The 26,824-nt window shown below is 54.5% G+C and overlaps 1 protein-coding gene across 3 annotated transcripts in view; it reads left to right on the forward strand.

Annotated features, from left to right (window-relative positions):
* Nucleotides 1-26,824, forward strand: part of Runx3 (runt related transcription factor 3) — a 57,346-nt gene that overhangs the window by 13,915 nt on the left and 16,607 nt on the right. Inside the window, exons 2-3 of one of the 3 annotated variants that reach the window (NM_019732.2) lie at nt 18,229-18,497; nt 20,723-20,879. In NM_019732.2, coding sequence (NP_062706.2) covers nt 18,229-18,497; nt 20,723-20,879 — 426 coding nt within the window. Of the gene's footprint in view, nt 1-17,985; nt 18,498-18,916; nt 19,173-20,722; nt 20,880-26,824 lie in introns of those variants that run through there. The other 2 variants (NM_001369050.1, XM_006538506.4) reach the window with 2 other exon arrangements.

Genomic DNA, 26,824 nt, shown 5'->3' on the forward strand with positions numbered 1-26,824 from the left:
GGATGGCAAGGTGGTGGGGTGGGGGATGGGAGCGGGAGACAGTCTGTCACCTGAGGAATGGAACTGAGGGCCCAGAGGAGGAGGCCGTGGAACCTGGCTGTGAACTCTCAGAAGGTGGTGGACAGAGGAGGGAAACTGAGGCACAGAGAGAGGGCCTTCAGCCAGAGTGAGCTTTGATGGGACCTGAGGGTCCTGCAGAATCCTTCAGACTTCCGTGCAACCCCAGGTCCACACCACCCCCCTTGCCTGGGGTGCAGGTGAGAAAAGGAGAGGAGCAGAAGGACGTGGGGACATGGGGGCTTGTAGTTGGTACCCTGAGCCAACTCTGCAGACCAACCATGGACAGACAACCCAAGCTCAATGAGGCTCCTGTGGCCTCAGAGCCTGTCCAGGTCTGAGGGCACCTGGAGCCCAGGGACTTGGTCTAAAGTAGTCTGGGATGGCAAGAGGTACCACCCTTCTTGCACTGCCTGTGTGGACACTGGGGCTGGTGAGAGGGCCTTTGGCCCTTGGCTTTTACCTGTGGTGCTGGGGGGTAGCTTCTGAGAGGCCTGGTAAACAGATGTAGTGGGACTATAGCTTCATCAGCAACCGGGGCTGGGGTTGAAGGCAGTGGTACCTGGACAAAGAACCAAGCTAGGATCATGATTGGGGCCTGGTTTGTGGCATCTGGGGTTTCATGTCGGAGACTAGGGCTGCGGGTGGATGGTCACTCATGGCCACCAACTCATGGATTCGGAGTTTCCTCTTAGCTCTGACATCCGCAGCCAGGGAGCTGTGCCCAACCATCTTTGACTCAATATTGAATGCCGCACCCGAAGAGAACAGCACCCACATCAGGGTTGTCAGAGGCGACAGAGACAAGGCTGAGCTCCACAGGAGGCTTGCAAGGGATGCAGAGCCTGGTGACAAACTTTGCCACTGTTGTACTGTAGGAGCCCTGTTCCTGGGACGCCACCCTCCCCCGCCCCCATGCTCTCAGGGGATGAGATCTCCAGCTTTGACAGTTTGGCTCATTTGTCTGTATTTCCCCGTTTCTCACTGCAGTCTTGTGATTTGTGTCCCAGGGTGGGTAGGATGGCAGCTCAATTAATGCTTTTTATGAACCCCATTGTTTAAACAGACAATAAATAAGAGAGGCTAAGGCAAGGCAATTCTCCCCAGCAAGCACCCCCCAGATCCAGCTGCCCCAGGCCCTGACAGCACAGGGCTGCCAGCCCTCCTGTCTTCCACACAGCTCCAAAGTACACCCCCCCCCAACTTCTGTGGAACAGTCCCTCCCCAAGTCCTTCCCATCTGTGCCCTCCTTGGTACCAGATCAATACAGCAGCCAACGTTTGACCCCATAGCTACCTCACGCCCTGCATGCTGAGCCCTGGGCCTTGGGCTTTGGGCCTTGTGCCCACTTACTGTGTGGTGTGCATGCAGAGAGCCTCATACAGGCGCAGTCACTTCTGTCACTTCAGCAGCCAGGCCCTGCCACAGTAGATGCACCCACCTAGGCATCCCAGAGAGGCAATGGAGAGGCTGGGGGTGGGGGTTCAGTGCTAGACCTGCTTCTCTTACCAGGAAATCTCTCACACTCTTAGAGACCCCAGCCACATACCCCAGCTCCTGTCTAAACACAAATGTGATGGCATGATGTGGGGGTGGCGCTCTGAGAAGCAAGAGGGCTACGGAGACTCTGGTGGCATGCTACTGGGCTTTGAGCCCTTCAGCACTCACACAGGGGGACACCAGGGACCTTCAGGCCATTCCGGTCTCCTGTGCCAGAGCTGAGAAGCCTCTCAGGAGTGAGGTGAAATCCACAGCTCTCTCGGGGTGATGGGGAAAGACATGCAAATAGGAGGGTCCCCAGGGTCCTGGGCAACCCCAGAGCTCATTTCTGGCCTCTTCTTCCTGTGAGGCGGCCTAAAAATGAATCGTCTATCACCAGGGCATGGTGAATGCTTTGTCTTGGGGTGGGGGGCGGGGAGGGGATGCAGCACAGCAGGAATGAAGCCTGTGAGCACACAGGATGACTGTGGAGAGGGGCTCGGTGGAAAGTTCTCCCTGCTACCTACCCCCAAGCCCGCTCCACTCCATGGAGCAGTGAAAGGTGAGGAAGGAGAAACTCCCAGGGCACCGGAGAAGGGGACTCCAGGCAGGCAGGATCTGGCTACCTCACTGTCAGGCCTAAGCTTCACTCTGATGCCCAGCAAAGATAAGACTGTGGCCGCTGACAGCTAGCTGCAGGTGTCTCAGAGCAGGGCTCAGCTACCCAGACCACAATGCCCCCCAGTCCCTCAGCTCTCAATAACAGCGCCAGCAGCCTGCGGTGGAAAATCAGCTATACACGGGCCTCAGCAAATTCTCTGTGGGTGAGGCCCAGCCGTGGCATTTCTGTGTTCTCTGCTGTGGGACAGGAGGCAACCGCTCCCACCTCCAAGAACACAGATCTCCCGGATCCGGTGCCTGGCCAGCTTGGGGTTTATTAAAAAGTGAGCTTTGTCTAGCCTGAGGTCACAGCATCCTAAGCCCCGGCTGACCTATGACTATCCACTTAAAACTGAGCATCTCAGAGACGGATGGAAAGCCTTTGACATGGCTTGAATGGAGCACCGAAAAAAAAATGGGTGTCGGGTGTTCTCACCCTTGGATGGAGCCAGGAGTCGTTGGGTGTGAATTGGCTTTTCTTGGGAAGAAAAGGGACTGTGCCTCCAGTTTCTTGCCCATTAGGAACACCTGAGAAACAGCTGGAGGGCTAGTGGCAGAGCACTCAGTCCTGGCCTGGCCATCTCTGTTCCAGGATTTGTCCTAAGGGTGGTGGGGTCAGGGATGTGACCGATTCCATCCGAGAGGGTGTCCCTCAAAATGATGGAAATCCATGGACACCCTAAACAGCTGGGCTGTTGGCCCAAGGCAACACAATGGTGGCCCAATCTGGGGGCCAGGCTCAGCAGCCTCTAGTTGCTGCCATCATGGAAGGAACTCGATGACAGTACATGGAGTCATTTCAAACAGTGAGCACTGACCGTTCTCAGCATTATAGGAGGAAGCAAAGAAGCCCAGGGAGGCAGGGAGGTGGGGGTGGGTGGGGAAGGAGGCAGTAAGAGCTACACAGGAGGAAGGAGCATCCGAAGGGCAGATGCCAGCATGGTTCTGGGTGGCAGAGTTGGGGTGGTTTTAATTTTCTTCTCCATAATTCTATTATTTTCCAATTTTTCCTTAATGAATAGGTATTATTTTCATACCCAGAAAAATATGTGTTTTGTTTTAAGAGAGGAGGGAGTGAAGGATTCTCTTTTCCCTCTTGTGGACTCTGAACTCTAACACCGAGGCCCGGAGTGGGAAAGGCAGGCTTCACTCATTTGCCTGGTCTGCAAAGCTCTGGGAAGCCTCTGTTCCTTTCCAGAGAGCTGGAAATGACCCATGTCTGTCCTCAGGGCATCACAGTCCTGGAAAGGCAAGGGCCACCAGCAAGTCCTCACAGAACATCAGTACAAGGAGGCAGGGGAGTGTTGGAGGTAGTTTCACAGAGAGGGGAAATGAAGATGGGGCTTTGGTGTATGCATAGGAGTTTGGTAGCCATAAAATGAAGACCCCTTGGGCTAATAGAGACTCTGCTGTGAGAAGAGGGTAAGGAGGGAGACAGGGCTGGAATGTCCTGCTCCTCTTGAGTGCTTGGCATTTCCCAGCTCTTACACTCTGTAGCTGAGTCTCTTGGCTGGGTCTTGGTTTTGTCCCCTGGAAAATGGGTTAATGAGTTAATGACATCACCGGGCCATTACGCATAGACCGTTAGAAAGAGCTCAGCACCACTCCAGGTATAGAGATGGCTTGATTTTTGTTTTGTTTTCTTAGACAGGGTCTTGCCACGTAGCCCTGACTGGCCTACAATTCACCTTGTAGACGAGGCTGGCTTCAAACTTGTAATGTTCCTCTTGCCTCCAGTCTCCCAAGTGCCAGAATATTTGCTTTCCATTTCCTGGCCATGGTCTGGAGCCAGAGTGCACTAGGCTAAGCGCTAGAGCATCCATCCACTTGTTCCACCCATTAGGCAAGCATGTGCTGAGCTCCGGGTGTGTAGCCAGGATTTGCCTCAGATGAGGAGGAGGGACTGAGGAGCCACATACAATGCAGGACAGCCAGGTTTCCTGACTTCAGGTGAACAAGGAAACATCGCTGCAGTGGGGACAGGCTTATAGTCTTCCCATCTGCTCTGTGTGGGAGACTCTAGTCAGAGCAAAGCTCTTGTCTCCCAGTGACACAGGACACAGGAGACAAGAGCTGCCTGCAGAGCACTGATGTCTGCTGAGGAGCCGGACCCAGGACACTCGTTGCCTCTCTCCAGAGTGACCACGAGCACAGTGTGGCCAGAAATCCCAACGAGAATCCGACGAGAGCAAAGGACTGAGTTACACTCTGTTCTGATGCTGTGGGGTTGTCATAGTTGCTGGGTCCTGCTCCGGCTCCGTCCCATGTCCCTGGCTCCTGGCTTCCAGCGTCTTCCCATCCAGTGCTGATGGGTCCCATCTCCTCCCAGTGCCGGCTCCCCTGCTGTCCCCACAGCTCTCTGGCCTGTTCCCCATGCCTCTCTGACTGTTCTCATCACTGCCTCCACACCCACCTGCGTAGCCCAGACTAGTCTCCAAGCCACCTGCATAACCCAATTTACTCTTGGAGCCTTAACCTGCACGGCATCTGCTAAGTCCCCTTTGCCCTGTAAGATGATTTATCCCCGGATCTTGGGACTAGGAGGTAGACATCACTATGATTCTGCCTGCAAAGGGGGCTCAGAGAAGGAGGAGGGGCCAGGCAGAGTTGAATTGACTTGGGCACACAGACAGACAGATGGACAGACAGACAGACAGACAGACAGGCGGGCGGGCAGGCCAGCAGAGGCCTTGAGGCAGGGAGTAGAAGAGACTGGCATGCTCAAGATCTCAGTGGATGGACTGGGGCGGTGGAGGGACAGTTTAGAAGGAAACAAAAACAGAGCATAGGAGGGAACAAGGCTCACAGAATCCCATCAAGGCCAGTCAGAAAGGGGCAGGCAATCAGGGACGCCCCCACCCCTCCTTGTCCTCCACTGCCCCCAACCCTGTCCCAGTACAGCCCCATGCTGCTAAGCAGCTAGCCAGTCTGAGAGTGCTCACTTTTCAGGAAACCAGTGAGCGGGTGCTTACTGACGACAAGGGCCAGACTTCTTAGGGCTGCCAGCCCCAGATCAGAGAGGATTCCATGACGCATGAGGGATCTGAGTTCGAGATTCAGAAAGAACTGGAGTGGGCAGGATAGCTCAGGGGTAAGGGTGCCTGCTGCCACGGTTAATGGCTTTGGTTCGATCCCTGGATCCTACATGGTGGAGGGTAAGAACCAGCTCCCACAAGCTGACCTCCGCACACATGCCTGAAGATGCACACATACAAATAAATCCATGTACTACAAGTTTGTTTTGATTAGAAGACCTATCTGGGTACCAGAAAGAAAATGCCCATTAAGACTAGTAGCGTGCCATAGCCCTCCGCGGTCTCCTAGGTGGCCACTCAGTGTCCAGTCACTTCAGCACACCCTCTGTGGACCTGTGTCTCCAGTGAGGCAAACTGGACACAGGGGTATTCTGCCCAAACCCCTCCCTCCAGTGTGGGCCAATTGTCAGTCTCATATCTAAAACCTGGTCCTGGGGCTCTTGGGGGGTTCTTTTGTATGTTTTGAGGGAAGAGCCGGGGTAGCTGAGAATGGCCTTGAACAACTGATCCTCCACTATCCCACCCCATGCCCACCTCCGCTGAGATTACAGGCCTGAACCACCATCTCTAGTTCACTCGGAGCTGCTGAAGGTTGCGTCCAGGGCTTCCTGATGCTAGGCGCCCGCACCAACTGAGCTACATCCGCAGCCCAGAACTAAGACAAAGAACCTCTGACTCAGGCAGATCCCTCAGCACAGGAGCAGCAGTGTCCCTGTGTGTACGTGGGGCTAAGTCCCAAACCTATGTGGCACACAGCGGGAATAGGACAGTAAGGGAACACAATGTCCCACAACCTTTCGGGAGCCCCGACGACCCCTCTCTGGGATCTGGCACTGGCTGGCTGTGGGTCTCCAGCCTCCAGACCCTCCTCCTCACTGCCAGCGTGCCCCCATTCCTTTTCCTCCCCCCACATGCTGGGTGGCAAGGCTTTGCCACAACCACATGAAAAGCCATTTCCCCGGGGTGTCCCCACACCTGGGAAAGCCGGCAAAGCGCCCAGCGCGGCCCCGCCCCGGGGCTGGAACACCGGGCGAGATCAATGCGACCGGCGGGGCGTCGCCACCTTGTTCCAATCAGGGCCGGGCGCCTTCCGCTGGGGACCGTGCCCAGCACCAACCCTGGTCCTCCCAGACACAGCCGGTGACCCGCAGGAGTCGCAGCCATCAGGCTCCGGCCACAAGTAGTACCCAGGCAGCACTACCTGAATCCATCCCCTCTTCAGCCTCAGTTTCCCCAGCTTCCAGGAACCTGAATCCTTCTCTGGTTCTCATCTGGTTCTCAGATGAGATAAAAGACAGAGGACAGCCATGGTTAGATACAGGATGACAGGAGCCTGTGGGGAAGGAAGCTGGTGTCCTGCGGTGAGCTTGGCTACCAGCTGCTGGCTCTTTAAACCGTCCTCAACCCTCAGGGCTCAGCCCAAGTCACCTCCTCCAGGAGGCCCTTCCTGATTGCCCTAAGGCTCTCCTCAGCATCAATCCTTGCAGGTCTTCTGTCTTCCCTACCAGCTGCCACACCCCTTGCTGCATTCCTGGCCCCCCATGGCACACTGAGTGTGCCCAGTGTTATGGAAAATAGAAATTAGTACCTCCCATCTCATCTCTCCCTTTATCTCTACTTTCTAATGGAAGCACACAGCTCCTGAGCCCAAGACAGAAAGCCCAGTCCCTGGGGACCAGGTTGGGATGAGAACTGGCCAGGTCTGTAAGCTTAAGGCTCTGAGGTTCTGAGATGGGCTGGGAGAAAGACTCTGGGTCTGAGGACATTTGTGAGCATGTGAGAACCCTGGGCATGTTACACTGTGACCAGTGAGACACTCGCCCCAGCAACAAATGACAAAGGGCACCGCTGTTGGGAGACTGTGGCCAGGATGGCCAGGCAGGATTTATAAGCCCACTGTATCCCAGGGTCAGCTGCCCACATCCTCAGGGGGCTCCCTCCCCAAGACACGGTGAGAAGGGACAGCCAGCCACTCAGTGCGTGGGCTTAGATTGGGAAGAGACCTCCCAAGCAGCTTCCCCTCCTCCCCAGCCCCTGCCATTCACCCCTGCTGGCCGTCCATCCCCAGGATCCACTGTGGAGCCAAGCCCACAGACCCGGCCTGATTCAGCTCTGACACTCGCTGCGCTGCTCCGTTGTGAACTTTGGCCAAGTCACCACTTTTACCTCAGCTTCCTCCTGTGAGAACAGGGTTGCCTTAGAGTTGCCTAATCCCTAAGGAGACTGAGACAAACTTGTCTGCAAATATCTATCCGATGTATATTGTTAGGAGCTCGAGGGTCCGTGGGTGGGCGGGGCAGGGGGGTGGGGATGCGGTTGGCGCATATCACTGTGTCAACAGCCAGAGCCTTCCTCCATGTCTCAACCACACTCTCCCAAGCTGAATTCTCAGGCTGAACGCACTGTCACCTGTGAAGTAAACCCCGGCAGGGACCTGGAAGATTGGTGGTAGGATTTGTGGAGGTTGCAGGGAGCATGCTCAGTGGGCACTAGTTGCCTGCTGGGTACCAGGAGATGCCTGTGCCCTGAGGTATCTTTAAGAACTATCAGGCCATTGGACTGGGAGCTCAGGAGAGAGCTTGGTAGACTGGCAGTGTCAGTGAAACAGTTATTTAGCCAAGAACAACATTCCTGGGGCTGGGGACAGTGGCTCGGTGAAACCAACCTGGAACATGGGAGGTTGTAAGTTCAATCCCAGGCATCATAAGAAATCCAGAAATAAAAGCTGAAATGATAAGTAGACCTCATTTTGATGTGTCATGGACGGCTGTATAGCAACACAGATGTAAGCTTTTGTTTGCTTGTTTTGTTGGTAGTGATTTGTTGTTGTTGTTTTGCTGTTGTTCTTCTTCTTGTTGTTGAGACAAGGTCTCACTATGTAGCCATGGCTGTCCTGGAACTCTGTAGACCAATCTAGCCTCAAACTCACAGAGATCTGCCTGCCCCTGGCTCCTGGGTGCTGGGATAAAAGGCGCACGCCTAAATGTAATCTTGTTTGATCTCTGAGGTTTGAAAGACAGAGAAACTTTAAAGCCTTTTCTATTTACTTATTAACAGGATCTCGTGTAGCCCAGGCTGGCTCCAGAGTCCATGTGTAGCAGAGGGTCACCTTAAGCTCCTGATCTTCCTGCTTCATATCTCAAGTGCTGGAATTACAGACACACAGCAGTGTACTTTGTTTTTTAAGAATGTGCTTTGAGACAGGCCCTCTATTCCGCAGCTCCAGCTGTTCCTGAATTCACTATGTAGGCATGGCTGGTCTTGAACTCACAGAGATTCTCCTGCCTCCATCTCCTGAGTGCTGGGATTAAAAGCAGACTCCACCATACCTAGCCAGCTTAAATATATATGGATGTGTATGTACATGCATACATATAATATATATTGCTTGCCTTTAAAACATTTATTGTAAAGCTTTAAGCACAGAAGAGCATATAAAAATGATTTTTGTTGAACAATGAAAGAACGGCGATAAAATAAAGCAGGCAAGCCTCTGGGCCCACAGGAGACTTAGCTGTTTCAGATCCCCCTCCTACCCTGAAGGAGCCTCTCTCCAGACACACCCTCCTGACAGGGTGGGGGTCACTTTCTGGTCTCTGCATATACTGTGCCCTTTCTGAGTTCATTTTTAGTATATTTATTTACTTATGGGAGTGCACATGTGTCAGCACACATCTGGAGGTCAGAGGGCAACTTGCAGGAACTGGTTCTTTTCTTCTCCGTGTGGCTTCCCAGGAAAAGGTTTAGCGGCCTTTGAGTGCCTTTCCCTGGGGCGAGCCATCTCACCAGCATGGCCGTATGGGCTTGTGAGGGCAGAAGCAATGGAGAAGTGATGACCAACCCTGGGGGACCTGAGGGAGGGAAGCTGAGGAGAGAGAGCATGGAGGTGACTTGTTCTCTCCACACAACAGGTGAGCAGTTGACCTCAGGGAACTCCACGGTCACACAGCCTGAGGCCCAGATGCTGGCTCCAAGGCCTGACCTCAGCGGGATCATAACACAGCCTCGGACTCTCTCTCTCATTTATTCCATAAACCTTGCCCATTAGCTGACTCTGCCCTGGCCCCTGGACCTGCTTTAGCCTCCTGCCCTATTTGACAGCTGAATTCCTCACTGTCTAGTGTCTGTCTCTCACAGCATGCAGCTCACTAGCTCCATTCTCTTTCTAGAACATTCTTAGAACTTACTTTCCTTGTGTGGAGCCGAGAGCGAGCACTCCCCGTCTCCCCGTCTCCCATTCCACCTCAGCATCCTGTGGTCATTGCCACAGGGGGTTCTTCAATAGATTTAAAAGCGAGCCAGGCATGGTGGTACATACCTGAGATCTTAGGACCCAGGAGATAGACAAGGGAGGATCGGGAATTATCCTCAGCAACACAAAGTGCAAGGCCAGTTAGGGATCTATGCCGCCCTGTGCTGCTGCTGCTGCGATGATGATGATGGTGATGGTGATGATGGTGGTGATGATGGTGGTGGTGGTGGTGATGATGATAGCAGCCAAGGCTGAGGAGACAATTTAGTCAATAAAGTGTTTGCTATGCAAACTTGAGGATCTGAGTTCGATCCCTCAGAACCCACGTTTAAAAAAGTAGGTGTGGTAGCGCGTGTATCTACAGTCTCAGTGTTGGGGAGGTGGAGACAGGAGGATGCCTGAGACTTCCTGGCCAACCAATTTAGCACCAACAGTAAGTTCCGGGCCAACGAGAGATCCTATCTAAAAAATAAATAAAGTGGAAAGAAAGGGAAGAAGGCATTAGCCTCTGGCCTCCACAAGCATGCACACGCATGTACATGCAAACCTATATGCACATGCGCATTTACACACGTAGAAAACACCCAGACGCAAACGGAACCTGTTCATCGAAGGAGGACTTCTTACCCGGGGTGGCCCCTTCTCCAGAACAAAGCCCCCAGTTGCCTTAACAGCTTGTCATGTGACGTGGCTCCAATTGTCCTCCCCACGCCAAGGTCCCTGGGGGTGTCATAGGGCCTTAGCCAATGGGTTCAGTGATTCCCTTCCTCCAAGATAGGAATAGCTATCGGGAGCTGTGGTCTCTGAAGCCCCTGTGCGCCAGAACCTCACACCCCATTTTGAGCACAGGAATGTTCCCCACTTTCAGGTGAGAGAGACAAAGCTGGGGGAGGGGCACCAACAACCTGTCAATCAAGCAGGAGCCCAGGGCCCAGCCTAGGCTAGTGCTCTGCCTTCCAGGCCTGGAGGGTCCTGTTACCAATGAGCCATCTTCCTCTGATCCAGGCAGGTGGGCTGCTCTCTACCCTGGGTCACTGTAGGGCGGGGGAAAGCTCGGGTGCACGGCTAGGGTCTCTTCCCACTCCACCTGTGAAACAAATCCAATCCATTCTCCCATTACCGAGATGCAGCACTGCCCTGGAACGGTGCCCTTGTCCTGGGAGCACATGATGGGAAAGGAGAATGTCTCCATCCACGCCCGAGCCGGGGTCGCTTACTCTCCTCTCTCTCGATCATGCATGACTCTGAGGTCAAGGTACTGCAGAGCTGTGGGGGCCTGCGTCACCGTTGCATGATGACACTTGTGCCTGTGATCTCCAGGATAGCAGAAGAAGGGCCCACTCCCTTCCAGGCAGCCAGATGCATATGGCTCCCATGATGTAAACCCAAAGTCTTTACCTCAATACCTAAGGCCACCGTTTGGAGGAAGTCTGTGGGGAATTGGAACCATACGGGCCAGAGTGGGGATCGTTAACACCCGGTCAGGAAGTGTGGCTGTGACTTCCACACTTGGCACTAGAGGTTCCTGACAGGCCAGTGTGGCTATGGACATGGGATGAAAGCGGCTTCAAGTCAGTCAGTGCCCAGAGCCAGGGCCAGGGTCTTGCCAGCCCCCTGAGTGACCTGGGTAATTCAATAGTCCTTCCTAGCTCTCAGTTTCTCTAGCCATTGGATGGAAGATGAACAGATCTACTGTAGGTGGATAAATTCTAGGTCTCTTAGGGATGAGGCAGGTGCCAAGCCACTGTGTCCCTGAAAGAGAGCCCAAGACCCAGAGAAGGAAAAGACCTTTGACTCTGTCACACATCCCAGGCTCAGGCCAGTGACCCCCTCCGAGGTTTATAAATGGCACGGTTATAGAACTACCCCATGGTCCAGCCCTGTGGACATGGGCCAGGTCCTCCAGAGTTCTAACCAGGCTCTTCGAAGCACTTATCTTGTACTTTCTGTTATTTGGTAATAAGGAAAAAGCTTGACAGTGCACATGGTCACCTGGCCCCGCAAATAAGGAACACTGCAAAATGCGCAGTGGTTGGGGGTGCCAGGCGAGAGTGACAGTCCACAGTCGGAGACAGGGGGGTTGTCCTCGAAGCCCACTAGCTAGCCAGATAAGCTGTATGGTGAACTCTGGCTTCAGTTGCAAGACCTTACCTCGGTGAATAAGGTAGAGAGTAAACAAGGAAGAGTCCTGGTATCAACCTCTGGCATCCACATGTACATACATATGTGCCTGCACACAAAGAAATATACACAAACACACGCATAGGCACAGGCACACTCGAATGCTCTTACACACACACACACACACACACACACACACACACACTCCTCATTTTTGAGTCTGGGAGAACTGAGTACAAATGTTGACTTCTTTGACCTGTCATGCCTGTGAGCCTCTGCTCCTTTCACCTTACGAGCCAAGCCATGGCATGGGGTAGGTTCCTGGCCTGTGGGAGCTCTGTGGCCAGGAATGTATCCATATGATTTGGGGGAGCCCATGAAAAATAAAACACATATCCTTGTTCACCAAGGAACGAAACCTTTCAAAGCTGCTGCGGCAGAGCGTGCATTGAGCACAGTGCGTGCCCTTCTGAGGAGTAAGGGCCCTGTGACACGGTGCAGGTCACACCCTAGGGTGCTGGCACGACCTCAGAGACAGCCAGGGAGCTTAGACCCAGCCCAGGTGGAAGGGCTGAGGCTCTTTTCCTTAGCAGCTAAAGGCCTTCCACTGGGGCCAACCCTGTTCTCTGAGCTGCCTGTGGCTAAGAGGGTGACCGCTGGGCCCTGCCACTGACGGTGGTCATGGAGGAGACATAAAAGCCCAACTGTTCTCCACCTCGGAACGCCTGTTTTTATCTCACGCCATGCGTACAGTACACAGCTGCTTTCTTTCCGCAGAGGGCTGCATTTTTTTTTCTCTCTTTTCCAAGGGCGACGCTGGAAAAGCCATGTGGTTTTTATTGCTGGCAGGAATGTCTGCAGCGTTCCTCCGCACCACATAAACGGAGCCGTCATCTTCAGCCTTGTGAGGCCAAGGCAGCTCTCCTTCAAGTCGTCGGCCTCTGAGATTAATTAAAGTTTCACAAGGACTGACAGGCATTAAGACCTTTTTGGAGGGGTGGAAAATCCCTAATAGGACCCTGTGGCCCAGGCACTGCTGGGTGGGCTTTGGGGACAAGGGGGCCTACAGCCTACAGCACGGGACAGACAGAAGATGGGGACCCAGCCAGCAGGAGGTGGCAGCAGGAGATGCCCAGAGAGTAACCTGGCCTAGGTTCCGATCTCAACAGACCCTTCCCTCCTTAGGCCTTGGATCCGCTATTTGACAATGTCGGGGTCTTGGACTTGGTGTCTTAGAGCCTTCATGAGTGACACTAGAATACTGAAGCCAACCCAGGACTCTTCTGCGAGGAATCTAATGCTGCCCCATGGCTGTTACTTCTCTAATCTGATTCTGCTCCTTGAGACAGCAGAGTGGCCAGGAACGTGGGCTCTAGGGTCAGGCTCCCTGGAGGGAATCCCAGTTCTGTGGTTTCCCGGCTGTGCAACCTTGTGCAAGTTTCTTAACCTCTCTGGGCTTCTGTTTTTCTCTTGTATAACGGACATGATGGCCCCAGAAAAAAAATGCTTTAAGGTGGCATAAGTGAGCATGGGGTATAGAATGTGACAGAGGTGACTGCCAGGCAGAGGCTCCCTTCCTGTCCCTGACCACTGCATCCCTTGCTGTGGGCATCTTGATAGGTGTGAGCTGAGACAAAGGACAGATTTCTGTCAGAGGCCTTCTTGGGCTCCGGGTGCACAGTGGGAGTCGCTGCTGTGGTACAGACAGCAAAGAGGGAGGCTGGTGAGTGCTGTTGAGGTGCCGAGTCCCTACAGGAGAAGCTCATTCTTCAGGGAACCCCGGGGCATCCTGAGAACCCAGAGAATAAAATCTCTGCCCCTCTGATGCACACACAGGGAGGCTGAGCAGGCGCACACAGCAGGTGGTTCAAGAACCAGGGCTCTCAACGCCTGCCCTGCGCACACCCACCCACCCTGTACAGCAGCCATGGGGGTCATCACCTGCCAGGCTGGACCAACTCCCTCCAGATACAGAGGTGACAGTGATAGCGGGCTTCCTTTCCACCCCCCAAGACCCAATGAGTTCTCTCAAGATTGCCTCCTCAGAGCCAAACTGCATCCAGATAGGGCACACATGAGGGAGTGGGGATTCCCATCCCCTAAAAGGTGACTGGATCCTGAGAGTGCAGGAATGGCTTGTAGGTTTTGATCACAGACTAGAGAGCCAGATGGGACTCAGGATGACTTAGGAAGCTCCTTGCTCAGATGGGAGCCTGAGACCATAGGGAAACAACTTTGGTCCTTCCTGGCCCTTGCTTAGGACCCTAAAGTCCAGCACTGACGTGAGCTTAGCAGCGTTGCACTCCCCCCTTCCTAGGCCTTTCTGGGGGAACTTTCTGTCCCCCGGGGTTTGAAGGGTCTGCAGATGCCCCATCCCACTACACCGAATGGGCTGAGTGGAGTTATAGGGGACTCAGTCATATCTCTAAGGCCAGCAGACTGTCTGGTTTCTAGTCAAGCCTCAGCCAAGGCTGGGACTGGTCTTCTAGCCCAACCCATTTCAGGGCCAGTCCCCCTCCCCCTTCCCCAGCTGGGACAGAGCTGGGAAAGGTGTCCCAGCTCTCCCTCCTTCCCCTCCCTCCCTCTAAATCCGGTTCTCAATTCTGCAATTGGAAAACACACCCACCCATTCAGTAACCTTCCCTCAAGTCACCCGGGAGAGATGACCCCAGAGTTGAAACCTCTGAAATGGGGCCTCCACCTCTCTCAAGAGATTGCTTCTCAATTTAGTTACAGTACTCTGACCAACCGCTGGTTCTGACGGGTTCAGCAGGTGTGCTCAGTCGGGGTACATGACATCTTTTGTATTTCAATATTTTATACCGTGTAAGTAACTACACACGTCTGAAAACAGGATACAGAGTTGTGTTTACTAACAGCATTTTATGGCTTTCACTTTCTCTCAGCCTTGGGGAGGGAGTGCTCACTGCCCCTCTCCTGCCAGCAGGAACCCCTAGTTCCCCCTCCCCAAGAAAGAATGTTAGAAAGAAGTCCCTCAACATAGGAAAGTCCCCTGAGAGTTCCAGAGACTAAGCTGTAGGCAGGATCCACACTGGGTGCCGGGACCAGAATGGAGACACTCCATTTCTAGAAGGAACCGACACCTCTGGGGGAGAGGAAAAGGACTGTGGTGTCCATGGTGATGGTCACTTTCTACTTAGGTCAGGGCTGCTTGTGGGAGGGCAGTAGTGAAGGTCTGGAGCCTTGACAGCAAGAAGGCCCTCAAAAGTTGCCTTCAGTGCTAGCTCTATGTAAAGGCAAGCACCCGATAGTCTGTAGGCAGCAGGTAGCCCTCAGGCCAGCCTAGGAGAAAGGAGGAGCAAGGTGGCCACAGCTCTGTCCTAGGTTCTGAGTTCTAGAAAGCGCTGTGAAAGCTACCACCAGATGAGTGTTTCACAGGTGAGGGTGTGACACTTGGCAAAGACAGTTGGCGTGATAGAGCGTCTTTCTGGAGCAGTCCTGTGCCAAGCACTTCACACGTGATCCCAGATTCAGCTGTTCTCCCCTGTACAGTTGAGAGGAAGGCTCAGGAATATTCGACACAGGGTCCCTGGACCAGAGGGATGGAGGAAGCAGACTTAAGAACTAACCAGAGATGAGCCAGAAACAAGTGTGCTGAAACCTACCCTTCCCTGTCTCCTGACTTCCAAGGAATGAGACCCACTCAGTCCATTTCCTCAAAGACAGAGGCAACATTGCACAGCCAAGAAGCCTTAGTGGCTTGGAGGGCGGGGGTGTCCTCTCAGGATAAGAGCCTGCTGTAGATGGCCCAGGCTGGTCCAATTTACCCTACAATGGACATACACGTGAGAGAGGAGCTTTGATCTCTGCTTCCTGTCCCCTGTTGGGGACACAGTGAGGTGCTCTTAGAAGAGAGCATTTGAGAGAAGGCAGACTGTTGCCCGACTGTGGGACAGAAAGAAAGACGGAACATATGTACGCACGGTGGGGAAGGGAGAGGGAGCGATGAGTCCTGTTTGGTGGCAGCTCTCCTGGTCTGAAAATTTGACCATACATAAATAGTTCTAGGTTTGTCGGTCCAGAGAAGAAAGAAGGAAACTGGTCTGGTTCTAGACAGGTATAAGGATGAAAGTCTGAGCCTTCTATCCTATCCTCAGAACGGAGCTCAGGAACAGAAGTAGGGAAACAGGGCGGCGCCTTTCTGTTGAAGGGAGACTTCTGCTGGTTGCAGGCCCTTCGGTATCTGGGACTCCAAAGAACCGTATCTCTTTGTGAGAACCCGGGCAGGCAACCCTCGGCCTAACACCACACTATCCATTTACCTGATATGTGACCACTGGTATAAAGAGAAATCAGGCGCGCACTCTCCAGAAAGTAGCTCTTCCCCAACGCTCCGTGGCTTGGAAAACCCGTGCTGCCCGTGCTGCCCCTGCTGCAGGCGCAAGTCTGTGCTCTGAGTCTGGTGGGGGCAACTGAGCAGCCAGCAAGGCGCCAGCGCCAACTAGTGGGCGGTTCACGACACTGCTTCAGCCCGGGCGACCCTTCACCTGCGACCTCAGGCTGCGTACTGAAGGCCAGCACTTCCCCAACCCTTGGATCTGGTGCCCGCGTCTTCCGAGGGTTATAGCTGAGTCCGGGCCCAGGGTCAGATGTTGGGTCATTCCTGTAGCCCCACTTTCCGGAGACCCGGTTATTAATTTGTTGTAAGATCAGAAAGAGAAATCAGGCGGAGGGACTAGTATGGGGCAGATGCAAACTGGAATCACTCAAGAAATCGAATTTATGCATCGCATCGCAGAGGCTGCCAGTCACGGCCCACAATCGCTCGAGGGCAGAATAGACGACTCGGTCTGGGTCCTACCTGGTGACTAGCGGTGCTCCCTTTCCAGGGGAGCCCCCTGAGGGCCCATGCTCAGGGCCAGGCTTCCTAGATCCCCTCTGGTCCAGAGGCTGTTTCCATGGCGGCCCAAGGCCTAGTGATGGTCAACTCCGAATCATAGGTTCTCAAAAAGTTCCAGTAAGGGACCTTCACTGTCCTTGCTTCCCTGGTGGCTTGAGGCGCTGGCATAAGGCCCAGAGAGGGGCAGAATACAATTCTCCTGGCACTCGTTAGACTCAGGACATACCTAGTACCCCGCTGTTGTACACACAGCGCCTGATTTCGTTTTTTGACAAAATGGAGTGTTCTAAGCTGAGGTCAGAGCCAGGATGAGGTCTTGATGCCTCTGTCGCCATCGGATCCTAAATCGTGTCGCTTCTGGGGCTTGTATTGGTAGTTGCAGACAGATTCACTGTCGCTGGCAACGAAAATGCAGTCGAATTTCCAAAGCAGTGAGAGAAACACATGCATTCGTTCGTTGCTGCCGTCCAAGGAGTGCACGGGGTTGGGGAGAGCACAGCCCTCGGTGACCGGTGACCGTGGACTCTCTAGTTGTGTGTCTGTGCCCCCATGCCAGGCTTAGGAGACGGGACGGGAAAGAGTTGTTGTTAGTGAAGTCCAGGAGTTGCTGGGCCACGGAGCATGAGGAACACAGAGACCCCAGGGCCGATTTCCCACAGGGCACCTGACAGCTCTGTAGGCTCAGCGCTTTAGGGCCAAGAAGACTATGGCCCGGCCCTAGGAGGACCCCTTTCCATCCGTGGGGAGAAAGCAGTCTGAGCGTTAAGACTTCTTTCTGCCACAGACCCTCATCCACTTCCACTAGACGGACGGTGGTTGCATGCGTATGGTGTAGCATGGAATGTTCCAAAAAAGCACACTGTTGTAGGCCCCATTGTAGTTTTCAAAGACCCATGAGCTGCCAAGACAGAGGACAACTCCACGAGGCCTGCGCGATCCTGAAATTAGTTTTGAGTGGACAGGAGCCGTGTGGTTGTCCCCACCCCACTGTTGGTCCCTGTGGCAACCCCTATTCTGTCTGCCTCGAAGGTTGACACAGAAGCCACAGAGACGAGAGCCAAGGCCGCGCGGAGCTGTGGACTCCCTCGTGGGGTGGAAGCTCTAGGGTCAAAATCGTTTGTGGAGTGGAGGGAATGAGAAAACCGTCTTGGGTGTCACCGCGGCAACCAGCTGAGGGTGCAGGTTCCGGGCTGCGGTGGCCAGAGCTGAAGCAGCCAGGCTGCGACTCGAGGGAGGGGAAGCGAGCCGCAGCCAGGAGGCTGGAAACCCGATGTCTGCCCAGGTCGCAGCGGCCGCTCCTGACTCCGGGGACCGCGGCTCCCCGCGCGGCTACCGGGACGCGGGTGTCTAGACCCTCTGGGGCGGAGCCTGGCCCCTGCTTGGCTCGCGCGGGCCCGAGCCACCGGGTCCTCCACGGCGAACCCCGAGCCTGGGGGCTGCGATTGGCTGCGCCCCGCGTCGCTCGCACGGCCCCGCCCCGAGGCCCGGGGTACTAACCCCGCGCGGGCGGCCGCGTCGCCGCCACTTGATTCTCTAGGATCCGGGCTGGGGCCGCGGCCGCCGAGTCCGTGGGGCGGCCGCGCGCGCCGGATGCGGGACTAGCGGGCGCGCGGCCGACCGTCGGGGCGCACCCCCTCCCCCGGCGCCGCCCCTCCCCCCACCCCCCACGCTGGCCGGGCCCCGAGCCGCCGCCTTCCCGCCTCCCGCTTCCCGCGGCTGCGGCCGCCCGCGCCCTGACGGCCGCGGCATGCGTATTCCCGTAGACCCGAGCACCAGCCGCCGCTTCACTCCCCCCTCCACGGCCTTCCCCTGCGGCGGCGGCGGCGGCGGCAAGATGGGCGAGAACAGCGGCGCGCTAAGCGCGCAGGCAACCGCGGGCCCCGGCGGCCGCACCCGGCCCGAAGTGCGCTCGATGGTGGACGTGCTGGCCGACCACGCGGGAGAGCTCGTGCGCACCGACAGCCCCAACTTCCTCTGCTCCGTGCTGCCCTCGCACTGGCGCTGCAACAAGACGCTGCCGGTCGCCTTCAAGGTGAGTGCAGGGGCCCGAGCCGGGAGGACACCGGGGAACCTGGGCGCCCCCATTTGCAGGAGCCCATACCGGGGAGGACTTGGGGAGCACCTAGAAGTAGGACATGAAAGGGGATGTCACCCAGCTGGCAAGACACCGGGGTACCCGGGCGCCCCTACTGCAGGATGCCACTCCCGGAAGGACCCCCGCTGGACTCCAGGCGATCCGCAATAAGAGCCCAGACCCCAGAGAACATGGGAGGTACCGTGGTGGAAGAAAAGGGGGTCACCCGGCTAGCAGGACATAGGGGTGCCTGGTCACCCACGCTGCAGGAGCCCAGGCCCGACAGAACATGAGAGGAACCTGGGTGTCCCCGCTGCCCGAGCCCGGGTCCAGAGAGAAATATGGTTACATCAGTCAGGGAAGGTACCAGGAGGACGTCCAGGAGAACTGGGCGTGGGGAGTTCTTCTGCCGTTCCTATTCCAAGAGTCAGAACCCCAGACCTCCCGTTGGGAACGGTACACCGCGGCCTCTCTGCCGGAGGACACGGACACTTGGGGCGCTCCTTCTCGGTGGCACAGACAGCCTGGAGGAGCCATACCCCGTTCCACCTGGCCTTCACGGGGCCCTGCAGAGTATAGTGGCATGGAAACCGGAGGACTGGGGCTCCCAGATTCTTTGGCACAGTCTAACCGGTAACTGGGATGAGGACCGCCGGAGCTGGGCGAGGACCCGGGAGGTGTGGGGCACAGAGGGCGAGGAGGGCCTGGCCTAGCACCGCGCCTCCTGCTCTGCAGCAGAAACACTTCCTTCCCACACTCTCAACCTCAGCGGCTGAAGTGTTGCACAGGGCGACCGTAGGCCGGTTCTAAAGGGCTGCCTCCGGCATAAGTCTGCATCCCGAAAGATAGGCAGAGACTTGGGGAATGCCTCCATCCTGGTAGCCCCAGAGTCGTTCAGAGAATTTATTTTTCAACGATACCAGGGATAGGCAACTGTTTCGTTTCTCTCTCTCTCTCTCTCTCTCTCTCTCTCTCTCTCTCTCTCTCTCTCTCTCTCTCTCTCTCTTGTAAGGGGGGCAGCCAGATGAAACGAAAACGCCTTGGTTTTCCCCTAAACCTCTCACAGCTGCCGTGAGAAAGGACAGAGTAGGAAGGGCCAGCGGCTGGGAGGTAGTGATGCCCGAGGTGGCTGGAAACGCGGCTGCTGGCAGCTGAGGCCCTCCTTGCTCCCATTAAGACTTCAAATTGGAAAGGGGTGGGGGGAAGGCTGGTGACTCTTTGAGGTCTCCCGGGTGACATCTTAAAATACCATTGGGGGAAATCTCCCGGGGAGGAGAGGGAGGAGGGGAGAAGGGGGAGGAGGGGATGAGGGCCGTGTGACTGTAATCGTCAGATCGGAGGTTTTACTGTCACTTGGAGCTTAAAAGGAATCTTTGAAATTAAAAGAAGACAGGATGTTGACAGGAAATCTGGCCTTTTTAATCAGACCCCAAACATTTTCTCCTTGAAATCTTTACCATCTGGATCCCCAGTCCCTGCACACGGCAGCCACGTTTAAATGGCTGTGACTCTGTTTAAAGTCTGGTTCAAAAGGCATCTGCCTCTTGATGCGCCTTGGGTGGGAAGGAGTGGGGGAAGAGATGACATTTAAGGGGCATCTCCACCCACCCATCCAACAGTTCCCAGCAGGTACATGCTCAGTGATCGAAACCACCCTGTCCTCTTACCCCGGGGTTTTCTGGATCAACTTGCAAAAACGCAGTTTGTTTTGCATTTTGCATTTTCTCTGCATAACGAATCCAGGCTCTGTTGAGGCCATTTAACTGGGCCTTGGTCACACTGCAGGGCCAAATTCCGTACCCCTAAGGGCCAGTGCCTTAATTGACTGCAAGGAGTAGCCCGGTTATTAAGGTTGCTGATTCTTTGGCCGAGAACAGTGTCGTCTCCTTTGCCGCCCCACCCTTACCTGTGACCTTGTTGATTGATAGCTCTAGCCTAGACTTAATGTAATAAAAATGGATGCTTTCTTGGAGCTCCCATCAACCACTAGACCCAGGATTTGAGTCTGGAGGCTAGGAGCTCATCACTAGGCTTTGGTTGTATTGGGAACGGATCTACACGCGGTTAAGCCTCTTTCACCCTGACTCAGAACTCCTCAGAGAGCCTGGGACCTGGGCGGGCAGCTGCGTGAGCCCTTCCTTTTGGCTTTTCTAAGCCATCCTCTCTCCTGCCCGTTTCCTCAGGTGGTGGCCCTGGGGGATGTGCCGGATGGAACGGTGGTGACCGTGATGGCCGGCAATGATGAGAACTACTCCGCCGAGCTGCGCAACGCTTCCGCTGTCATGAAGAACCAAGTGGCCAGGTTCAACGACCTTCGATTCGTGGGCCGCAGTGGGCGAGGTGAGCAGGGGGAACTCTGGGATGGCAAAGGTGGGGATGAGAATTGAGGAAAGCTAGTTCGTCTCAGCAAGGCCCGGTAGGCAGTGCCACCCTTTTATGTGGATATGTCTGTGATCTCTTTCGAGTAAAGGAGAGTTTTCTCGCAGGTTCTCGCAGGGTTTAGCAACTTCTGAAGTCTCCGGTGCTGCCCTTCTCCCCCCCCCCCCCCGCCACCACCCCCCCCTCCCGCTAGCATCTGTGATCTCAGAAAAGATGCTGAGGGAGGTTCCTGTACGCACAGCTCAAGCAGGGTATAGATAGATGTCTTTCAGTTGGGGCCGAGGCATCCCAGCCTCTCTCCCCGGGGGTACAAGTCCTCTGTGGTCTCCCAGGCGCATGGTCTCCCCAGAGCTGGAGGCTTCTTCAGGTACTTTCAAATAGAGGATTCTGAGTGGGGTGATGGGATGTTGGAATGAAAAGTTTGAAGGCTGCGCCATCTCAGCCTCTGGCCAGGCTCACGCTGGCTGATGTGCCAGCCTGATCCACCCCGGTAGTAGCAAGAAAGCAGGACCAGACGCCACAGTGGCTGCCGCCAGGGGCTGTTGAGTGGGAGGTTGCTGGGACCCGAAACCCGTCATCATGTAACTCTGGGGTGGAAGAGCCCTCCCTGTTCCCATGCCCTGGGGATAGGGAGATCAGACTAGCCTGCTGAGTAGTGGCTGAGCAATCACCTTCCCAAACTCTGGGAGCCCTCCAGGGTTAGGAAGTGAGCCGGCTTCTGGCTGCTATTGCTGGGGCAAAATGGTACTTTTCAACACCAATAAACAAGACCTTCTCAAGGTTGGAGTTCCCTGCGAGCTGCCAGCCAGCTCCCACCGGGCATCTGGGCACCATTTTGTGCGCTGCAGCCGTTCAGTATATACATACAAATGTCAAACATATTTTTGACTTTTCAGCATTAATTAAAACCAGGGCGTTATTTGCATGTAATAACTGTTTACTTGTTACTTTTTATGAAACTGAAATAGTTTACATTCTTTCGAACATTTCCTGTTCCTGTTGGCTCCCTTCCCCACGCACAGATTTCTTTCAAACGTAGCCCTTAACTGGTTGCAGGTTGATGGGTGGAAAATGTTTGCTTTTATGAATTAAGCTTTCGTTGCTGCTCCTAATTAGTCCCCAAGCCCCCTTTGTCATCCCCAATCTCTGAGCCCTTTGCAACTTAATTGAAGGTCTGGCCCTGAGTGGAGTGCCACGGGTGTAGGGTCCAGGTGATGGGGGCGGGGGCGGGGGCACATTATAGCATGTCGCTAGCTAGGGAAGTCGGTGGATGGTGAACCCCAGGAGGCATTAGGCACTCAGGATTCTCTTCTTCCTCCACACTGCTCCCTCTCTTGAGAGGTAGCAGGGAAAGAAAGGGGTGATCATGATTCTCTTACTGTGGCCCCTCTGCTACTAAGAAGTTTTTTTGCTTTATTTATGTTGAGGCAGTCTCACACCAGGTATAGTATAGGCTGGCCTGGAACTTGTTATGTAGCCAAGATTAACCCCAGATTTTTAGTATTGGCTCTGCCTCAGTGCTAGGATCGCAGGTGTGTGCTACCGCACCTAACCCACTGACATCTCTTAGTGAATTGTACCGCCCAGATCCAAGGCCCCTCAAAGAGAGAGATGTTTCTAAGGTATCCACCGAACTGCATGCTTTTGGATCATTTGGTCCTGGGAGGGAGAAGGAAGCCTATGCCCACAGAACTCTGGGCGGAGCTCTTGGCTCCTGGTTTTCCAGTCTGAGCTAGGGCGGTTGACCTTGGCCTGAGTTCCAAGCCAGCTAGGGACTTGCTGGATGGTGGTAGGAAACTAATTTAGCCTCTTTGTGCCTCCATTTCTTTATCTGTGAAATGAGGGGGAGGGGATAATCGCACATTTTAATGAGACCTGGGGTGAATTAAAGACACCAGTATAAATGTGTGAGTTTCCAGATACTGAGGTCCAGGTACAGGGTAGAGCTTTTGTGCTATAAATGGTTGGCACTGGGAGAGCCTTTGAGGTCTCTTTGAGCACTAACACTCACTGAGTCTCTGATTGCAGTGTGGTTTGGCCGGGGGCGGGGGAAACCCAGAAGGTGTGCACTGTTGAGCGGGAGAGGCATGGGTGCTGATGTGAGGAGGGTAGTGCCATGGTCCAGAGTGCATGGTGCCACACTTCTGCCATGCCTGTCCCAACGCTTGGGAAATTCCTGTCTGAGAGCCTGCCTCTGACTGACACTGAGAACTAGGGCCGCTTTAGGGCCAGCTAAAGAACCCAAGAATTTTGGCTTTTTTTTTTTAATCCTGATTTCTGTCTGAATCCCAGAACACTTTTCAAAAAGGAAAGGCATGCACCAGCAACCCTGTTACTCTCACAATACTGCAGGTGTGAGCAGAAAGGAGTACGAGCCAGCCAAGCCCCCAGCCAGCCTCTGCACCCCTCCCTGCCCTTGATGTCTCCAAATCTGCACCACAGCTTCCTTCAGGGGCCATGGCCACCTTCTACCAGCAATCCCTAGAGCTCCGTCTTTCCGTAGTAGTGCCAAAGAAAAGCCATTTATTGCGGATGCGGATTTGAATATGTAAATGACCCAGTGAGGCCCCGCCTCTTCAACGCAGGCAGTGGGGCAGCGCACTCTTCACAGAACCCCCTCAACACAGAATGACAGGGCTCAAAGTGAGAACGTGGTCAAGCGTCAGCCTGTGCCAGGATTTGCTGGAGATGGGGAAATTCTTTACAGAATAGTGAACAGGGTTTTTGGTTTTTTTTCTTGGGGGGGGGGGGCGAGAGGTGTTCTGTTTTGGCTTTTTTCCGCAGAGCTAAGTATCAAAGCCTGGCTCTGATTCATGCAGGACAAACGGTCTATACCACTGAGCCGCATCTGCATCTGTCCCCCTCCCCCAGATGGAAACAAAACAAGACCCCCATCCTCTGAAAAAGAATCCATAATTTTGCTTTCGTTTAAGTAAAACTGAGTGTTTGTTTGGTTGGTTGTTTTTAAGTCCATTTTTCCCACCTAGGATAATCTAATTCTTTGTGGCCCTAGGCAGTGCTGGGCTTGTGTGTGCTTACACACACACACACACACACACACACATGCGCGCGCGCACCTGTCCACCTGTGCATGAACTTTAGTGAGCACGCATCCACCCGAGGGCTGGTGTTCTCCGGACTCTTCACCATGGCGAATCCCCAGCTTGTCATCTAGGAGACAGAGTAACCACTGGCCTAGGCACAAAGGAGTGAATCACTGAGTACCTTGTCCTTAACTGGCTGAGAAGCTGCAGAGGTGTGTGGAGAGAGGCTTGGGGGGAGAGAGCTGTATGTGCGGGCTGATGGCATCACTAGGCGAGGGATAAACGCATCTTGCTGAAGCTGGGAGGTTACAGAGCTGAGGGGAGGCCCCAGGAGTCCAGACAGCTCCCTGTGGGCGGGGCTTGTCAGTCATACTTCCTGACCCACTTGAGACTGCTGATTGGTCAGGGTTGCAGGGTACACGTGTTTCACACACCTGATCAGGACAGCCTTCCTACGGGCCCCCTCCCCCTCCTCCCCTAACCTTATCCCCATCCCCCACCCCTGCCGCCAGCAACCAGAGCCCACATAGTTTCTTGATTGCGACTCATGGCCTTGTGGCCTGGCACCATAGCATGGTTGCTAGGCTCTTGCCCAGCCAGCCACCTCCTGCATCTTCCTCTTAGTTCCCTGCATCAGAGAAATGCTCGCACTGAGCACCTCCAAGGAAACTGGGGACAGCTCACTCCACCCATCTTTCTCAAGGTCTCTTGCTCTTGGCCCAAAACCTGACTCCCTTTCCAGCTCTGTGGTTGGTTGAGAAGGCAAGGAGCTGCTGGTGACCTCAGAAGTGGCATGTGGTCTGTTCCCTGGGGCAGGTTGGGAGGTGGGTGGCAGATGATGAGTTGTGTGTGTGAATCTTGAGTCCTGCCTGGATACTATGGGAGCTGTGGTTACCCAGCTCCTCTGTGAGCCTCAGTCTTTGCATCTGGAAAGTTGGTGCATTTAAAATAGTTAATCCGGTCTCTATCATACACGGGGTAGCATCCTGGGGACTGGGGGTAGGGTGGGGTGGAGATAGGGTGACACTCTGGCCCCTGTGAACTTAGCACCTAAGAGAGAGAAAGTGAGCCAGCAGGCAGATTCTGAAGTGAACTTTGCAAAGAAACTTTTACACAGGTCCAGGGGCAGGAGGCACATGGAGCTGGAGAGGGGAACAGCTACATTTAGACACTGGGGAGGGGGATCATGGTGAACTGGTGGTCTGTGTAACAGATTCCACAGTAAGCTCCAACAGTGGTTCTGGTGATGACCATAACGTTGAGTTTATGAGGAGCACTGAGACTATTCAGAGAAATCTCTAAGGACTGTCATGTGATCTGTAAATGTCTGCGTAGCTTGTTGGTGACAAGGTCACAGGCACTGCTCATTAGACTTCTGTGGCTTGTGGCTTGCACTCTGGCTTGAGAGAGGCTCTTCCAGTTAGGGGTTGGGGACAATACTATTGCAGATTTTTTTCCTGTCCCAGATCCCTGGCCAGCTCTATACTAAGAAGGGCCAACCACAGAGGCCAAATTGAAAATCTCCACTCTGTTTGAGGGTTTTGGCCCTGGAGATGGAACCCAGGACCTGAAGCATTCTAGACAAACCTTCTAACACTGAAGTCAACCCCCCTCCCCCTGGCCTCTAAAATGTCACCTTTAAATAAAGTAGCTAGGGGAAGTCCTCATTGAAAAGGACTACATCTGAAAAAGGACTCTCCAGTACAGACCTAGCCCTCAGTCTGGAGTCCTGGCAGCTAAGGCTCCAGGTATCAGCCTACCCCACCCCACCCCACCCCCTTCATTGTGGCCCTAGAAGCAATGAGGTCAGACAGCCACTCCAACTTCCCCTTCGTGCCCCCATTGGTTGGGAGGAGGAGTCTAGGAGAGAAATGACCTCAAAATGAGAAGGCAGAGAGAAGAGTGTCCCCAAGGGGAGTAGAAAGGAATCTGAGGCCACCTGCCCTGTGTCTCCCCAGACTGTCTGCAGTTCTTTTTCCAGAAATCAAGCAAATGGTCCCTGGGCCTGGGGATGCGGCCGGGCTGGCTTTCCTAACTCAAACCTCCAAGGATAGATGCCTTAATATTTGTGTCCTGGGCTCTGCTGGCCACCTCAGGGACCTTCTTCCAGTGCTGGGTCTATTTCCCAGGGTGCTCGGTACTCTCCCAGAAGCCCTTGAGTTTGGAGGCTCAGCTGGCTGGCTGGCCTGGCTGCCTTAGCCATGCTCAGGCGTCTCCTGTTTCTGGAGCTAGAATTTTCCCTTGAGCAAAGAGAACAATAAGATTGCCTGTGTCCTCTTGGAGAGCAGGACTGTGAAAACTGGCCCTCTTCTTAGGGCACCATTAACATGACCTGTCTCCAGTAGCCTCCTGGGCATCTCTGGGGGCCACTCCAGAGAGACACAAATGCCTGGGCTTGGAGTGCCCAGGGGGAGTTCCCAAGCCACTAACTTGGGTTGAGAGTCAGTCCACAGAGGCAAAGCTGGACGTGGGGAATGGAGCTTGGGTCTCTGTGGAGTCCCATCTTGTCCCCACCCCACCCACCCAGGCTCATCTTAAATGGTAACGGCGCTGGCCTAGACATTGGGGAAACAGGCAGAGAGATGAAGCCCTGGACACAGACAGTGTACAGCGTGATAAAATGACTAAGATGGTAGAAAAAAATCAGGCTTGCCCTTTGACGTACGTCCCTAAACCTTTGGCCTTCAAGGTAGAGTACTTTGAAAGTACACCTTCATCTACTTCCTGCCTGGGGAGGTCTCTAACATGGACAGTAGAAGAAAGAGAAAGAGAGAAAGAGGGGGGAAGGAGGGGAGGACAGAGAGAGACAGAGACAGAGACAGAGAGACAGAGAGAAAATGGATCGTGAGAAAGAGGTGAAGT

This window comes from Mus musculus, chromosome 4 (assembly GCF_000001635.26).
Source record: "Mus musculus strain C57BL/6J chromosome 4, GRCm38.p6 C57BL/6J".
NCBI classification, from domain to species: domain Eukaryota; kingdom Metazoa; phylum Chordata; class Mammalia; order Rodentia; family Muridae; genus Mus; species Mus musculus.